General features: G+C 39.4%; 2 protein-coding genes across 4 annotated transcripts in view; one reads left to right on the top strand and one right to left on the bottom strand.

Moving 5' to 3' along the window:
- Positions 1–813: 813 nt before the first annotated feature.
- On the bottom strand, positions 814–4,874 carry fen1 (flap structure-specific endonuclease 1). Its single transcript, XM_024280560.1, has 12 exons — positions 4,734–4,874; positions 4,257–4,351; positions 3,127–3,229; positions 2,944–3,046; positions 2,778–2,841; positions 2,557–2,666; positions 2,235–2,371; positions 2,084–2,150; positions 1,859–1,990; positions 1,628–1,779; positions 1,410–1,524; positions 814–1,321 (listed from the first exon to the last, which is right to left on the bottom strand). Exons 2-12 carry the CDS (start codon positions 4,336–4,338, stop codon positions 1,244–1,246), a joined length of 1,143 nt encoding a protein of 380 aa, XP_024136328.1. The 5' UTR covers positions 4,339–4,351; positions 4,734–4,874; the 3' UTR covers positions 814–1,243.
- The window catches only part of tm9sf1 (transmembrane 9 superfamily member 1), a 20,040-nt gene continuing 6,320 nt past the window's right edge, over positions 4,749–18,468 (top strand). Inside the window, exons 1-7 of one of the 3 annotated variants that reach the window (XM_024280559.1) lie at positions 4,749–4,867; positions 7,654–7,869; positions 9,880–10,011; positions 10,350–10,472; positions 10,546–10,904; positions 11,682–11,836; positions 11,972–12,157. In XM_024280559.1, coding sequence (XP_024136327.1) covers positions 7,708–7,869; positions 9,880–10,011; positions 10,350–10,472; positions 10,546–10,904; positions 11,682–11,836; positions 11,972–12,157 — 1,117 coding nt within the window. In that variant the 5' untranslated portion in view covers positions 4,749–4,867; positions 7,654–7,707. Of the gene's footprint in view, positions 4,868–4,958; positions 5,449–7,653; positions 7,870–9,879; positions 10,012–10,349; positions 10,473–10,545; positions 10,905–11,681; positions 11,837–11,971; positions 12,158–18,468 lie in introns of those variants that run through there. The other 2 variants (XM_024280558.2, XM_024280556.2) reach the window with 2 other exon arrangements.

The following is an 18,468-nucleotide window of genomic DNA, read 5'->3' as shown; positions in this document are numbered from 1 at the left end:
TTTTCACTCTTGAGTTAACTATTTAACCTAAACAATAACAGGTTTGAGATTATACTTTGGAAACAGGTTATGCCGAAATGAGAAGAAGTGATGTCAGCACTTTATTTCAGTTTTTGGTAGCGTTTTTCTCTGGACATCTCCTTCCTTCTCAGTAGAAGTATATTACCAATTTCCTTTTTAGACAGAGGATAAAATCCTTATAAGGTTTAAAAGTTTTTACTTCCTCATTTGTCTTTTGAGGTGAACTGAAACAGCATGACTTGTTTTTTTTCTTTTTTTGTGATCCATTTGAGGTTTTGCCTTAAAACATTTTCTGGGTTCTAACTCAAATGAATTGTTTCTTTTATGCTTGTCTGATAGTTTCATAAATAACACTGTTATGATAAATAGCTGTTTTAAAAAAAAAGATGATTCTTTAAATGTGTTCTCAGATAAAGTGCAACAAAGATGAAGCGTAAATATTTGATCATTTATTAGAAATGTGTTTATATTAAATATGCAAGGAAAATTGCATTGCAATGTTAGTACATTGTCAGCCTTTTGGTGATTTTGATTGAAAGACAAAGATTCTAACTTGTCCAATCATATATTTTAATGTACTTTACTGCTCATCTCCTGCTCCTAGAGACATGCAGGTCCTGCAGTAAGGATGCTCTTCTGCAGAGTGGAGGCCTCCTCCGTGAAGCTCATTGGATTTGTTAATGAGACAAGTTCCTGTGACGCTGCAGTTTCATTATGAGTAGGATTTATATATAAAAAAGACTAAGTTAAATGCTTTTACCATCTTCCTTCCTTTCAAAGTCACCACAGAAGTTTATTTGAAACTCCAGAAACTTTATTTGCAGAGTAAACGCCCTCATGTGGACAAAAGCAGTCAACACAGCATGAATTCAACTCATGGCTTCACTCGTGCAGTTTAACATTTTAACAATTCATTTCAGATTTGTGGTTGCCAATAAAATTCATAGACGATATTGGTTCATCCGATTCACTGACCAAAAAAATCGATTTTCAGTTAAACCTCAACCAGTGTCACTCAAAGATAAATCTTGTGCAGGTGAAGTTATTCCTTGAGATAATAAATGTCAAATATGTGTTCACAAAGGCAAGCATTTCTCCACTGAAACTATTTATTTAATCATTCAATAAAACATGGATGTGTTTCACTCTCAGTTTTCTCTTTTCTACTTTTGCACCACAGTCCTTTTGGGGTTTGACTACCAATCTTAACAATCTTATCTACTTATTTCCCCTTCTTGAATTTTCCTGGTGTGGCTCCAGTTTTCTGCTTTTTCTTTGCTGGTCCTTTAGTTTCTGCTTCCTACAACGAAAAATAAAAGTTTAGAAAACTGTTAAATGAAAGCATAAGCATTTCAAACGGTCTTCCATTTGGACGTTTGATTACAAACCTTTCGTTTGGAGGACAGGGACCCAGTGACGGTGAAGAAAGAGTCCAGTCGTCCCTGTGTGCTGCCCTGTCTGCTTTTTACGATCTTCTTACAACCGTTTCGAATTCTGTCCTCACTGCACACACAAGATGATAGATCAACTTAAAAAAAACAGATCAAACAGATTAAATCTGAACGTTCAGCAAGCACTAAAGGGTCCAGAAATAATGCTCCTTCACCTGAACTGTTTCTCGCTGCACATGAACTGGATCAGGCCCTCTTCATCAGGCTCGCTCCACTTCAGCTCCACAGAGGAACAATCCACCACCTCCGGCTTCAGAAACAGACCCCTGGCCTCTTTATACAGCCAGTCCTCTGGGGCCGCGTGTTTCTGTAAAAAAACCAAGCAAGAGGATTAGAGGACGGTGCTTCAAAAAGAGCGGAGTGGAATCACAGCTTCAAAACGCCACCTTTGAGTCGATGTTTTCTAGGATTTCCTCGATGCAACCGTGCTGTCGGATCAAGTCCACGGCTCTTTTGGGGCCAATTCCCTTGATGGTGCCACAGTAGTCACAACCCAGCAGAATACACAGATCGATGAACTGAAAAACAGAGAAAAAGTGATGACTTCTGACGGGTTATATGAAGCGTTTACCTGTCAAATCATAGAAAAGACTGAAGAAAAAAAACCGAACCTGCTCTTTGGTCAGGTCCATGTCCTGCAAGATGCGATTAAAGTGGAACTCTTGGATGGGAAGCTTTCTAAAACAAATGAATTAGTGTTTTATCAGCATATTTGGTTAATAATTCATTCCACTCCGTTTTGAGTAACATTAAGCAGAATACTTTGCTTCGCTGGCTGTGAGATGTCTGAGCAGCACGTTTGTCCCAAAGGTCAGGCCGTCCATATCCTCTGTTGCCGTGGCAAAGACCTTCCCTTCTTTAACTAAAGCAGCACAGCTGGCCTCTGCCTCACATGGAGCCTGAAAACAAATGAAAAGTAAAAAATGTAAAACTATTTTGCCGTAAAGAAATAAAGAAAAGATATTCAATGAATGTTTAAGTACTTTTATACCCAGCATACGTAAATAAAAGTAAAAAAATATGTGCATAAATGTAAAAATACACCAAAATAAATGTGTTTAAGTAAAAAGGAAAAGGACAATACCTCAATGTAAGGAACTCCCATCAAGGAGAGCAGCTTTTTGCATTCATCGTTATGCTGCTTAGTCACTTTAACCAGACGTTTGGTGAATTTCTCAATATTTTCCTGTTCCCCTGATTTTTAAAAACACAAACAGACATTATTAATATGATCAGAATAAATAAGTAATAATTTTATTTTTTATTCTAGCATTCCAAGCATGAAAATCAAAGACGCAAGTTTACCCATTTCCTGTGCTTGAGCAAGCAGCTTCTCAGCTTCTGCCCTCCTTTCTCCTCTCTTCTCAAGCTAGTTTAATTTAGAAAAAAATGAGAAAATTATAAATATAATTTATGCTCCTTTGATGGGAGCTAAAAAAAACCTGCAGAGTATACTTTAGACAGCACTGACCTCTGATGATTTAAGTTGTGGAGGCTTCCCATCAAAAACATACACTGGCTTAATCCCATGCTCCAGCATGCGGATCGTACGGTAGAACATTCCCATCAGGTGGCTGTGATAAGTGAACATGGTAATTTAACCCTTCAGATCTACGAAAGAAGAATTACAAGTGTCCGTTTGGTTCATTCATACCTTGTCGTTTCTCCATCTTCATTCTGTAGAACATTACCATCCTGTCTCACAGCAATCAGGAACTGGTAGATGCACATGGAGGCATCAATGGCAATTTTCCTGCCTAAGAAGAGAAGTCAGCATCAGGCAAATATACAGTGATTGATTTTAAAACCATGGGGCTCTGGACATGGCAATTGAAAAAAATTACTCAAATTGAGTATTTGTGGTAACAGATCGGGATTTCCTTTGCAGAAACAAGTATTTTGTGGGCAAAAATTAATAATTTGTGGTCATAAATTAGCATTTTATTAGCATTTTGTAAAAAGTAGAACTTCGTGCCCACAAATTTGTATTTCTTTAGTAACATTTAGAATTTTATTAGCATTTTGGTGCACACAAATTTGCATTTTATGGGCACAAAATAGCACTTGGTAACTACAGATTTGTATTTTGTGGCAGAGCATTTCAGTAACATTTTTGGGGCATAAAATAGCATTTACTGCATAAAAATTTCAGTTGTATTTGTAGCCACAATTAGCATGTCATTTGCATTTTTCAAGATAAAAATAGTATTATGTGGCCATAAATTTGAGGCTTTTTTGTATTTTGTGTAAATTAATATTCTGTGCACACAAATGCCATTTGCACAAAGTAGCAGTGCACACAAGTTAACACTTTTTGGGCACAAATAAGCATTCAGTGCGCACAAAATAGCATTTAATGCAAATAAATTAGTATTTAGTGGCAACAGTTGGCCCTTTGTAGGAACAAATTGTCATATTTTGGGCGCAAATTAAGATTTTAAAGGCACAAATTAGCAGTTTTGTACACCCAAATAAATATTTTGTGTCCACAATTAGCCTTTTAGGGGCACGGATGAGCAGTTAGTGCACACAATTTTGTGTTTTGTGTGCACAATTTAGTAGTAACAATTGATGATGCCAAAATACTGTTTTGTCCCACTAAATGCTTCTTAATTTGCCAATTTGTGGCCTCAAAATGCCACTTTGTGCTCATAAAACATTTATTTGTGGCCACACATTAATTATTTGAGGGAACAATATTTATATATTTATCATAATGACATGTTCAGGGTTCCCTAAAAAAACAAACAAACAAACAAACAAACAAACAAACAATGGAGTTACCAAAGTAACTCTTAATGTCTTGCTCTTTGATTGCAGCAGGGGCATGATCAGCAATCAGCTTGGCAAGTCCGTGTATTCCCATGATCGAAGGATATCTGAAGGAAAAGCAGCAAATTATAGAAGTTTAAAGCACAAAAGCATCCTTTTAGCAGCCATTTCGAGCACATTCCAAAGTCGTAGGCAGTTCCGCACGGGTTATTAAATGTTCACATCATCTTAGACAGTAGGGAGCACACTGAAGTCAATATTAATAAGAAAATAGTATTGACGGCAGGTTTATGCAGCCTTGCATTCTAAATAACATAAATATAGCAGTAACTAGTGGTAGTCGATAAAAGGAAGGATGCATTCGCTCTAGCTAAATTTCCCTTCCTTTTTAGCTAACCTAAACCGGAAGTCGAGGTCGGTTTCAATTAAAATAACCAATAACAACGTTAACAGGTGAAGGGTTTTATAAGTAAACGTTTCATTGCTTACTTGTTAGCAGTAGCCCTGAACACTAGCCTACTGTTCAAGCGAGGAGGGCGGGAGGAACTGCGCGTGTTTCGCGGGAAATCAAATGGAAGGCATTACGAGTCAAATCATCGATCATACAATCCTGAAAAGCAACTGTGAGTGACGAAATCGATGTTGCGGGTTTGATTTGTCTGGTCTGTAAAAAGCAAAGAGGTCCTAGAAACGCACCTGATTGGTTGATTGAGGATACAGGAAATCCGGTCTGACAGACAAAAATAAAAAGTCGTTGTAATACTAGCTAAAACGTCCAAATTTGTCATTCAGGCGTTGTTATAAAAGCACACCCTTAAAAAAGTATTACTTTAAAATATATTTTTAGCTTAATTTTTGACGTATCAAATTATGTTGCAGGTGTATTTTTCGTTTCTCCGCCCACTCCGGAAAATTGAAGGGACTCGTCGTTATTTTTATTTTTAAGGTGACGTGTTTGCCGGAGTCCTTTTTTTTTTTTCGCCGACCAATGTGGCACTAAATGTACCCGGATATGATCGGCGTGGATGTCTAACCCGCCAGTACACTTTGTCGCGGATTTCGGAGATGTTTAGCCGTAAGGTTGTGGCTTTGCTGTGAGCTCCACCGTCTGCGCATACCGGAGCAGAGGAGACTGTCGGGGCCTGAAGTCCACGGAGTCCGGCGGACAGAGAGGTTTGGTCGGATCTTCAGCATCGGAATTGAGGTGACACGGCGGTGTGATTAGCAAATCGGACGTTTACAACCATCTCGGGTCATTTTCATGACTCTCTAAGAAAATCTTCAGACTAGAGAGTCGATAAGACCATCTTCTCATGATTACAGTCACGTTTTCAGACACAGAAACAGCATATATGTGCTCTTATTTTGGCCTTAACTCTTCAATTGCTGCTTGTTATAAAAGGAATCCGGTATTTCTGCTACTAATCTAGCTGACATCTCACTCACAAAGTGGCTGGTTTGCCTTTAAATGTCTGTCTGTGCTATTGTTCTCTGTTCAGATGACAGTTAAAATCTTTCCAGCGACCCGATGTGTCTGACAAAATCCTCACTTTGGACGAATTTTTGCTTTTATTTTGAAAATGTATAATTCTTTACAGCAAATATCAGGAATGTGACACAGGAATGACACGAAAGGAGCAGGTTTGACATAGAATTGTAGCCATAAAAACATGTGGGTATTTTTTTTAATCTTATAAAGCATTTATAAACAGTGTTGTGCAAGTTCTAAACTTTAATAAAATTTAGATTACTTGTTATTCCTCTTTAAAAGAGTCCTCAAACCTTCCACTGTCTCAGAATTACTTTTTTATTATACCCTCAGAGCATGATAGTTTAAAAGGGACAAGGTCCTGCCAAGAATTTTTAATTCAGACGAAGGGCAATATAGTTTTATTTTAAAGAAAGTTAAAAAGACCTCTTTCTTTCATCATTTTTTTCCCCTTAAAATGTGAAAAATGCAGACTATATATGTCTAAAAATGATGACAAAGGCTAAATAAATGACTAATACTGTCAAATAAATGTACATTTTAAATCATTGCTGTTCCCTATTTTAGTAGGATAGACAGATTTTGGGTCTGACAAAGTGTTAAAATTGCATTTCTGAGTATTTCTTTATTCAAATTGTTGTGAATCAAGAGCAGATAAAAAAAAATGCAGTTGGAAAATCTTGTAAGTGTGATGTACAAGTTACTACAGTAATCCATAAGCTCTCTCCTCCGCTCCATTCTGATCCATCCACTTGTAGACAAATAGATCCATGTACATCTTTGTTTTCCTCGTCTGAGCTGTTATTTGTCTCAAAACTGTACGTCTGGATAGCTCCGATATTGGTCGCCATTGTTGTTGCACCGCTAATGTTAAGTTGGTAGTGTGAGGGGCTCTATGCTAGCGGGAGAGAGTGTAAACAAAAGGATGATAGGAAATGGAGGCAGGCCAACAGACCTCCGATTTAGTCTGAGGAGTAAAATTTTTACTAAAAGTTACTCAAACGTAATTGAGTAAAGGTAACATATTATTACTCAATTCTGTTGTTAAGAAATAAAGAAAAAAAACAAGTGTTTGTTTTACTGAACCATCACAGGAAATTTGTTTCAGTTTTTTAAGTCAACCTGAATTACAAAATAAAAGCCTAAAGTGGAGACTCCACTGTGGTTTAGTGGTTGGCGCTGCCATCTCAAAGTGAGAAGGCTCTGGTTGAAATCCCAGCTGAGACCTTTCTGTGGAGAGTTTGCATGTTCTTCTCATGCATGTGTGGGTTTTCTCCAGTTTCCTCACACAGTCCATTAAACAAGCTTCATGGGTTGATCAGTGTCTCAAAATTGTCCCTAAGTATGAATCTGATTGGACTGGCAACCCATTCAGGATATCTCCTGCCTTCACTCAGCAGTAGCTTGGATAGGCTCCAGCAACCCCATGACCCCAACAGGGATTAGGCGAGTTTAGAAGATTGATGGCTGGAAGCTTAAAGTGATCAACCACATCCTGAAGAAGTTGGGGCTTTTTTTTAACCTGCAGATGCATCAAAGTATTGCTGCTTTGAACAGTTGCATTCTGGGTATTTTGTCTGTTGTAATGTGTAGTGAGTAAAATATTACTAACAGCTAATGCTAAATGTGTTAAGCTACTGTAAATATATTTGTAGGGAGTCACTTCCCCTCTTTTAAATTCACATTATTGTAGCATAAACAAGTTTTAAGTTCTAACCTTGTGTTCAGACAAATCAACAAAAAAAGACAGGAGAAGAAGTGATGAAATGTCCTGACGTTTGTTAAAACATCATGATGTTGCAGAAAAAGCTTCAGGTTTTCAAATCTCAATGTCACAGAGTAGTTTGGTTGCCCTTAGCAGATGAGTTTCGATGACTCTCATCCAAAGTAATCTGACGATCTGTCTGTTTTCTGCTGAAGGGGTTTTTTGTGCGCCGTGGAAGAGGACGCTTCCCGTCTGGCCCTCCGAGGACCATGGAGCTGCGCCGTGTCCTGATGCTGTGCCTGTTCTCTGGCTGGGCAGCCGGATACAAGCAGGGGGACAATGTGACTCTTTACGTCAATAAAGTGGGACCTTATCATAACCCCCAGGAGACATATCACTACTACACATTGCCAGTTTGCAGGCCAGACAAGGTAGTTTTTTTTTTCTTTTTTTTTTTAATTATTCATTTTCATCTCGTTTGTTTTTTATTTACAGTGGAGGAAATAAGTATTTGATCCTTTGCTGATTTTGTTGGTTTGCCCACGTAATAATAAATTGACAGTCTGTCATCCAAATAGTAAATTCAGTTGAATAGTGAGAGAAAGGAATTCAAGAAATTGACCTTTAAGTGTATTTGCATTTCATTGAGGAAAATAAGTGTTTGATCCCCTAGTAACCATTAAGAGTTCTGGTTCCCACAGCCCAGCTGGACTCTGCTCATCAACCTGAATTGAAGACACCTGTTTGTACTAATCAAAAGACACCTGTCCACAGAATAGTCAGTCAGTTTCTAAACACTTCAACATGGAGAGATTAAAGAGTTTCAGTGGATTTAAGGGAGAAGACCAAAACCAGAATGGACTACAAAACCATCAACAAGAAGCTGGGGGTTAAAGGTCACAACTGTTGGTGCAATTGTACCAAAATACAAGAACATAATCGTCAAGATCTGACCTGGTGGGATATCCATGGTCATGAGAACAGTGAGAAATGGGCCTAAAACAACACAGCAGGAGTTAGTTGATGATCTGTTTGAAGGAAGAGAAATGCTGCCAGTGACTCCAAGAACATCCTTCACTCTCAAGCATGGCGGTGGAAGTATTATGCTCTGGGGGTGATTTTCTGCACAGAGCTACTTTAGAAGATGGACGACGTCATGTACTGTTAAATCCTGACTGGGAACCTCCTTCCCTCCACCAGGAGGCTCAACATAGGTCAGGGGTCTGCAACCTTCAACACTTGGAGTTATTTGGGTTGATTTTTTCGCTGACCACAATCCAACAGGAGCCATAAAGTCCTAGCTCACCTTTTAGAGAATTAAGACACCGATTTGTAATTATGATATAAACGAACTATTTTTAGCATTAAAACGCATAAATACAAATGGCATTATTTTTAAGTAAAAACTGCAAAAATAGTTTATAACTTTTGACACCTATGACATCCTTTCAAAATAAGACTTCCTATGTCACATAGGATCATCTCAATCCAGTAAAAAAGATAATATGAGTAAAACAGTTTCTTTTTCAGTTTGTGGTGCATCTCTGCCAGAAAAGCATAAACTTTCTTAAACTGCTTTATGGATTGTTGGAACATCAGAGAGTGATGTTCTTCAACTGTTTGTAAATGGATAGAATCAAGTTGGAAAACCTTTTTCCACTTTATTCCTTATTCTACTTTAGTTACTATTTAAAATTAAAATATTTAGTATTTTTTTTTCTTATCAGAGAACCTCAATGGAGGGGTAAGCCACATGATTCAAAACATACAGCCAACACAACCGAGGAATGTCTGAAAGAGAAGCAGATTAAGGTCATGGAGCGGTCCAGTCAGTCTCTGAACCTCCTTCCTATAGAAAACCTACAGAAAGAGCTGAAGCTCGGAGTTGCCAAGCGACAACCACCAAATTTGAATGATTTAGAAGTCACTTGCAAAGAACAGTGGACCAAAATTCTTCCTGTTTTGTGCAGAAACCTGATAATCAACTGCAAGAAATGTTTGACATCTGTGTTTGATAATAAAGGTTTTGCCACTAAACATCAAGACTTTCTGGTAAAAAGGTTAAAATACTTATTTCCCCCAATTAAGCCATTTTTTTCTCTCTCTTACTGTTGATAATGATGATGACCGACCATCAATTTCTTCTCAAAATCAGCAAGGGATCAAAAATTTGACTGTATATGAAAATAATGCAATAGAAGTGTCAATTTTTAGAATAAAAGTTAAAGTTAGTGATGTGTATGATCTTTGAAACACCTATACATGTTTATGTTCAGTAACTTTATTTAATCTTAAATTTATCCATGAAAATGTAAAAAAAAATGCAATTAGATTTTATCACTTTTCATTTAATTAGTTGCAACACAAACTTTATGTGCCGCTCCTGGATTGGTTGGCTGTGTCCCCCCCCTGCTGATAGTCTTTCTGATGCCTCCGGATAGGTGCACCACAAATCCCTGAGTCTCGGGGAAGTGTTGGACGGTGACAGGATGGCAGAGTCCTTGTATCACATCCGCTTCAGAGAGAACGTGGAGAAGAAAACCCTTTGTCAACTGACTCTGTCAGAGAAACAGGTAAAACACCTTCCTAGAAAAGAAATTGAACAAACATCGATTCAGACAGTGCTGTTCTTTTTCCAACGTGGACACTAATCAGTCCAAGATAATTCCCTTTTAAAGTGACCTGTAACTTTACTTTAAATGCTAATTTTTTTTATTTGTCTTGGGTAAATATTTAAAGTTATTGTGGTTTGTTAGCTTTTCTTTTTCTCTCTGAGTCGTCTGTTTGTAACAGGATTTCATTGTTAACTGTTTGCTGAGCAGCCCTGCACAACAGGGCGTCTCATTGTGTCAGTGACTGATAGCTGGGTGCAGAATCCCACCGTCCTCTCAGTTTGATCTGTGTGCGTCAGGTTGACCAGCTCCGTGAAGCCATCGAGGAGCTGTACTACTTTGAATTTGTCCTGGCGGAAATACCAATCTGGGGGTTTGTGGGATACATAGAGGAGAGCGGCTTCCTGCCTCACAGCCACAAGGTAACCGAGCGATCCACTGATACATGATCTGTTCTCGTCTCACGATCACTGATCTTGTCTTTTATGCCTTCAGGTGGGCTTGTGGACGCACCTGGACTTCAACATCGAGTACAAAGGCGAGTCTGTGATCTTCGCCAATGTGTCTGTGAAGGACGTAAAGCCTGTCCCTTTAGAGGAGGGCGCGGGTGCTGCTGTGGGTGGGGTCGGAGTGGGCGGGGGCACCCTGACGGTGACCCACACCTACAGCGTTCACTGGTACGAATCCAACCTGCCTTATTCCCGGAGAGCGGAGCGCCTTAGGGATTACTCATTCTTCCCGAAAACTCTGGAGATCCACTGGCTCTCCATCATCAACTCTCTGGTTCTGGTGGTGCTGCTGCTGGGCTTCGTCATCATCATCCTCATGCGCGTTCTCAAGAATGACTTTGCCAGGTGAGACAGGAGAACTTTTACTGTATATTTTTTTCATAAATTAAACCTTAAATAGATGATTGTCTAAAGCTCTATTTGTAACTAAAAACTTAAAAACTTCCTTTGAAAATTACTCAAAAAAATTGACTGATTTGTGCTTCTATATTGCATTACTTCTTATATTGGCCCACTTTTGTCGATTTGCAAACTCTGCTTTGGCTCCGAGGCTCATCTTTCACTGCAAGAACCCCCGGTCACATCAGAACCCCTCGTGAAGGTCAAGCTGCTGCTGCAGTCTCTTTCTAACTGCGCAGTGGCTGCATTTCACTTTGACATTTACAACAGCGAGAGCAGATCCTTGTGAAGTCGCTCCACAACATTTTGACTTGTTATATTTTTAATAATAACTAAACTGACGGTGATACAGAGCAATGTTTTAGGAACAATGGACACAATCTGGATCTGTAGCTTTTTTAACAAAACTTTTTTTCATCATATCAATCATATATATATATATAATATCATATTTTTCATCACATCATATAAATAGTTATTAAACACGCACTACAAGCTTTATTTTTCTAAATTTTTTACTTAGTTTCCTAAAGAACTAAATGTTTTTGTGCATACTTGGAAAATATATATATATTATGGTATAAAATTGAGCATTATTTGTCAAATATTAACATTTACAAGCTAATTTTTGATTGAAAGTGACTAAAAAGACTTTTTCCCCATAAGTATGTATATAAAGAGAGTTTTTTTGGCCTACAGAAAATATTTTTGTGTCGTCTGCAGGTACAACGTGGAAGAAGATGGTAGCTGCGATGATCTGGACCAAGGAGACAACGGTTGGAAAATCATCCACACTGACGTCTTCAGGTTTCCTCCCTTCAAAAGCTTGCTGTGTGCTGTGCTGGGAGTCGGAGCTCAGTTCCTGACCCTTGCTACAGGTGAGCATTCAGGATCAAGTCTGCAGAGACTGGTTGAAAACTTTATTTTACCAGTTAGGTAAAGACGAATCACAAGATTTAATCATCTTCCTGCCACTTTTTGTGTAAGTCTGATGACTGCGATGTGACCCGCAGCTATTATCATTATGGCTTTGCTGGGAATGTTCAACGTACACCGCCACGGCGCCATAAACTCTGCAGCCATCGTCCTGTACGCTCTGACTAGCTGTGTGTCGGGCTACGTCTCCTGCAGCTTCTACACGCAGATCAACGGCCAGCGCTGGGTGTGGAACATCATCCTCACATCTGCTCTTTTCTCAGGTCAGATTCCACAGTTTCTCTCACCACAAAACCTCAGCTCCAAACGGAGGACTCTGAAGAATTTGGTCATTTTCTAATCCAGAGAAACCGCTTAATGGATGCATTTCCACAGTGAGAGTTGCAAAAGGAAATAAAACATTTGTTTAAATTGTTTTACATTTGTATTGTGGAGAAAATTGTATTGACAGTGAGACACATCAGTGTTGAAAAAATTAAATAATAAATAAAATAATAAAATTAAACTTATAAATACAATATATAAAAATGTATTTTAAAAACCGTGGGTCTTTGATATTGATTGGGGGGCCGAATGTGGAGGTGCACCGCAGGCTGTAGTTTGGGGACCCCTGCAATAGGCCACAGTGCTCTTGGGAGTTGGGGATCCACAATCATGGTGACTAAACCCTCAGTTATTAGATCTGGGGAGGACTTCCACTTCAGACCTATTTGAAGTCCAGGAGCTTACAGCTTGATGAAGTGGGTCCTGAAATGGTCTTACCTTCTGCTCAGGAGCTCATTCTTTCTGTAAACCACTTGTGGCAGTGCTCCATCTGGCTGCCGGATCAGAAGACAGTTGGGGGTCACAGGATCGGGGTCACTGACATTGGCTGACACATAGTCCAGAGGTTTTGAGTTCAGAATACTTTCCACTTCTATCTGCACCGTTCAGAGTCTTCCTCTTCGATGGGCTGTGCCCCAACTGTTATGTAGAGGGCTGTCTTCACAGATCTGATCTCCCGTTCCCAAGCGCCGCCATAGTGAGGAGAGGCAGGGGGGTTATATTGGAACTGAATCTTACTTAGGGCTAAGGGTTGCTGAAGGTCTGGCAACATAGCGGCAAAGGCTTCATTCCCCTGCTCCGAGTACAGCTTTGCCGGGGTTCCTCTCCGTGCAACACACCTATGGATGGCCAATCAGAAAGGAGTCTGTGACCTGGGAGCTCAGAATATCCAGGCACACAGCTCTCATGGTGAGCCAATTGAATATTATCCCCCATCTATTCCCTTCAGAAGCTTTAGCTCATTAGGAAAGCTATCCTCTTGAACCCAATTCGTGAGGAACAACTCTACTTGACAATAGTCTTAGATACTTAAAGAAGTGTCCTTTTATGCTACCCTGCGTCTCTGCTTTAGCACAGGGTATCTCCTGCCATGAGTTATATTGGTTGAGCTTGCTTATCCTAGAACAGTGTAGCTGACAGCCCACAGAAAGTAGATTTCCTAAGCTGTTGGAGTTTCCTCAGCACTAGCTGCTGGAACTGTTGGCCATGTATCTGGATGCATATGGAGGAAGGGGGGTCCATGACTAGGGCTGTAACGAGTATCCAGGTGCTCGGGTACTTGCGATTTGCTCCTGAAAATTCGAGTACGAATATTCGTGACGCTGATTTGCAATCTTTATAAATATAGTAGAGTGTAGGAAAATATTATCTGGGAACGATGTATTTTTACTCTGAAATGCGGATTAAAGTATGATTTTAAGTTTACGAACTAACTGAAGCTCTCTTCACTGACGTAACTACAGGAAACATTACTTTGCTTTAACACTGGAGCTAAAATATTATATAAGATTATAATTTATTAAAAGAACATTTAAGAGGTCATTTATGAGAAGTACAAGTCCTAACTTAAAATGGTACACGATTTAAAGTAAAACAATGTCATCTCTAAAATGTACATCTACACATTGCACATATTCTATAAGAGCTGTTCATTACTGGCCAGATCTATCGCCCTACCTGTTTTCCAGATCTACCTGCACTACTTGCTGCTGATTGCCTGGACCAGGTGTGTTCTCTCAGTCAGATTATGGAGACATCTGGCTGAGCTAATCAGCAGCTAGCAGGGCTTGGATATGGTAGATCTGGTGAATTTTTGGAACCCCACCAAGACTACCTTTTCTGGAGAGTTGACACGTGTTCTTTGGGTTGATTGGCAGCGTGGAGCAGTATTAGCTGTGTCCATCATCCTTAAAATATCACGTTGCATAGCACGCATGTCTTCAAAATAGGGCTGCCACAAACGATTATTTCAATAGTCGACTAATCTCTGATTATTTTTTTCGATTAGTCGACTGATCGGTTCGTCCGGCGACTGGATGTAAAACACACATCTTAACCATCATTGACTTTAAACTTGAATTGTTTAAGCTATATGGTAACTAAAAATAAAGACAATAGTTTATTAAGCCTTTAATGAAAGGTTTTCTCCTTAATTTGTTTCTGGCATTAAGATGAAACTTAAATCAAATGAGGTCATCTGAATCAACTACAGAAAACTTAATACAAGCTTGCACGTATTTTTTAAAGCTTTAATATGTATATTTAATAAAACATGTGTAAAGTATTTCAAAAGCTATTAGCAGATATAAACACACTCAAAATATTTGCTCACTGAGGCCTATTTATTAAAGAAAAACACTATTAACATCTTTGAACTCAAGATATTCCTATACATACAAAACCTCAGGATGCCCAGATAAACAAAGAGCTTTAAGACATTACATCTTTAAAAAAAGTGGGGAAATGTATATTTTCAAAAAGGGAGAAAAGCAGGGAATGTTAGAATGTACATCAGTACTTTCATCCTTTCACTACATCCACTGCACATGCGCAGACCGAAATTATATAATATTTCAGTTTGGTGGACCCCCCCTAAATCTGTGCTACTTCTTTAATGTTGTGGTTACTATGCTGTTTGTTGTCATTTTTGTGACTTTAAGTTGCATTTAATTGTATGCTTATTCGGCTAATGTTATGCTACACTTGTAAACTTAGCTCTGGATTTGATGCAAGCTACTTCACTTTTGGGACACATCGCTCCACAACTCCGCGGCAGATCCGTACCGACACACAACCTCTGTGTCTGCGCGGTGAATGTTTCATAATCCGCTCTTCGAACCGAATGACGTGATCGCGGCGCGGAATATGAATGAAGCCTTGGACGAGCGGTGTTTGGTTAGAAGAGCGCAGATTATGAAACATTCATATGCAGACAGAAGGGCCGTAGACACGGATCTGCTGCAGATCCGATGGATTATCTCCAAACAATGCAGTAATGACAGCCGAACAGGATCCATTTAAACCCGGAAAACTGCCGCATCAGAGCTAGCTGTGTTAGCGCCGATGTTAGCTTAGACGAAACTCTCTGTTCAACGTGATCAAACTCAGCCACAACATGCTTCATCTTCATGCACCGCAATAGTGATCTCATGGAACACAAGTTCTGCCTTAAAAAAATTCCTCTTTTATTTTTCTTATGTTTCCCCACATTTTCGAGTTCCGTTAGCATGTTGTTGTATTGTTGTTGATACTCCAGCCTACCCATTAACATCACTGCTAACCGGCTTAGCACCACTGCGCATGTGTGAAGAGAACGGCAGACCGGCATTAGAAAGCGCGCACCGTACCGTAGTTTTGAATTCAAAACAAGGAAAAAACAAACAAAAAAACGACGCTTCGACGACCAAAATAGCTGTCAACTAATCTAATAGTCGACGTAGTCGCGACTAATCGAATAATCGTGGCAGCCCTACTTCAAAATCTGCAACCAACCACCGATGTGATTACTGAAGGAGCCTTTCATGGCGGATCTCCTTAGGCTCTGGATTTGGAGAAATAGATTGTTGAAAAACAGAAATGAAACTTAAAGGAAACGTATTTCTAACATTTGAGTCTTTTGTATACACACATTCACAACACACACAATGTGCTTTGTCATGTGTAATTTTGTCCCATAGCCTCCTTCGATTGCATTAATCTTACACAGGATCTGCTTTTTATGGAAGAAAAGTGCAAACTTAGTATGTTTTTAGCCAATGGGACTTCTGCAGGTGGTGAAGGAAACCACAAGTAAAGCATTTTAGGGAATAACATAAGGACAGGAAATATGTTTATACTCTGAAATCTGTTTTGTCCTTGTGTCCTTGTGGTATTTTTGTTTGGGGCTACTACAGATTTAGATGAAAACAAAATATACCTAGATATTTGTGATTGATTGAGTTCTTTTAAACAATACAGTAATAAACATTGTTGTGTGTATTTATTTTAGGTGTGGATAATATTTTGATGTTTTGATAAGATACATGTTTAACTTGAGCAAATTCACTGATACTAATGATATTTGCAGCAGAAAATTGGGGGTGGGGTGGTGAAAGAATAAGTTCTGGGGGGGCGTGAGAGAAAGTAATTGAGAAACACTGGACCAGAGAAAACTATTTTTACTCAATTTCAAATGCCTGTATTTACAGAACCTCCTTCATTTCTGAGCTGAGACCAGCGCGCTCACTGAAAGGTCAATGCAAACGCACGCACACCAGCATTCCTGGCCTCCGCATCTAGAGTGCACGTAACCGCGCGTTGCTACGCAAGTTTTTAAGTTTGGTGTCGAGCTCTACCATTGACTGTACATAAAAATATTTATTATTTTTACAGTCACTGAGCTCTACGTACAAATCGGGCATGCACTGAACGCACACTGAATCTTCAGTCCGGTTCAACATCTCCACACACAGTCTCAGCAGCGCAGAGCTCTGACCAATCAGGGGCTCTGATTTGGGAGCTGCGTGTGTGGCGTCTGCTTCAAAGCACTGAAGTGCTGAACATGATCAAAGAGAAATGAATCATTGCGGTTTGTGTCCGGTCGGGTTAATATGACACCCAGACAAACATTTAAAAGGACAGAGTTGTGACAACTAAAAACATGGAGCAACATTTCGGGGGTTTCCACCGTCTTTACTTTTTGCTCCGAGATTCTCCCTGTTGTAGATGACAGAGGAGCTCTAATGAACAGTAAAAATACAACAGAACAAGAATCTCCTCTCTGCTACTGCGTGCGTGACCGCACTGCTCCGGTGTGGATACCACCTGCTGAGCGTGCGTTCATAAACTCACGCAGACCGCGTTCTTGAGCGCACCGCACGTGGCTGTTGTGGAAGCACCTATCAAGATTCTGCTCTCTCTCGCGCGCGCACATGCTCGTGGAAAAGGACAGAGCGCTTGCGAGAGTCGGATTTGTCCGCTTCATGGCTCCTCCTCCTCCCAGCTGAATGAAGGAATTAATTAATTAATGAGTGAACAGGTACTGGACAGCCCGCTGATGTCCCGCCTCCAGAGCCATATACCTCACCGTGATTGGTTCGTTCAGCTCTGCACACAACAACTGTCATTCATATCATCAGCCTTGCGGGCCGCACTAACAGTAATCTTTCATATGAAGGCGCGGGCCGCAAATTATCATCTCGCGGGCCGCAGTTGGCCCGAGAGATGATAATTTGAGACCCCTGCCTTAGAAGGAACAGACATCACCTTCACAGTATTGTGTGCTGTCCCTAGAAGATGACGTCCCTCCTTCTAGAGGTATAATGTGAAAAAAGCTTCTGGGGACAGGGCTGTTCCCATACTGAGATACTGAAACAATAGTTGAAAAAGAACCACTCTTAGTCTGGCTCTTCACCTAGGACCAATCTGCAATAGGAGACTATGCTAGAGGCATTATCTCTAGACAGCTTAGTTCCTAGGATCACAAGAGCTCGCAAACCCCTTCACCACGATAAGGTAGTGGTTCACGGAGGGGAAAAATTTACACATTTGTTAAAAATGTGATTTAAAATGAACTGCAGTTTTTTTTCTTCCTGGGCTGCCTCTCACAAAAAAATCTGGTTTCTTATTTACCTGCCCTTTAAGGGACAAGGGGCAGCATCTATTATAATTTTCCTGTTTACACAGAAGACCTCGTTTTACCACCCCCTTTACAATCCATAAATGAATAAAGGTTAAATGGAAGGGGAAAACAAAAGAAAACATACAACTAACTGCAGTTCGAAACCTTTTAACCTACAATAATGTCCTAATATAAGATCAACCTATGATACCCTACAACCCCCTAATATTTGTTCGTAACCCTTTAAATAACTCTTTAAAAAATCTATAAGTTCCTACAATTATACCTATAATATCTAACAACAGGCTTTTATGGTAAGCTCATGCTTCTATTTTTGTTAGTGAGCAGAACTTAGCTGTTTTCTGTTTATTTATTTATTTTTATTTTTATTTTTATTTTTTTTACTTCATTTTATAAATCCTACAGTTATTTAAACCAATAATACTCAAGTCTTTTTTTTTGGGGGGGGGGGGTAAAATCTTACAATAATCTCAATTTATAACATCTAGCAACTCCCTACAGAATCATTGTATGGAAAGCTAATGCTACTAGTTTTGTTAATGATAGGAACTGGGCTACTTTTTTTATTTTATTTATTTAAATTTTTTTATTTTTTATTTTTTGTTTTTTTTTATTTATTTTTGTATTTTT

This window comes from Oryzias melastigma, linkage group LG20 (genome assembly GCF_002922805.2).
Source record: "Oryzias melastigma strain HK-1 linkage group LG20, ASM292280v2, whole genome shotgun sequence".
In the NCBI taxonomy this organism is placed as follows: Eukaryota; Metazoa; Chordata; class Actinopteri; order Beloniformes; family Adrianichthyidae; genus Oryzias; species Oryzias melastigma.
The sequence above is the reverse complement of the archived record's forward strand: the minus strand, read 5'-3'. Positions and strand labels throughout refer to the sequence as shown.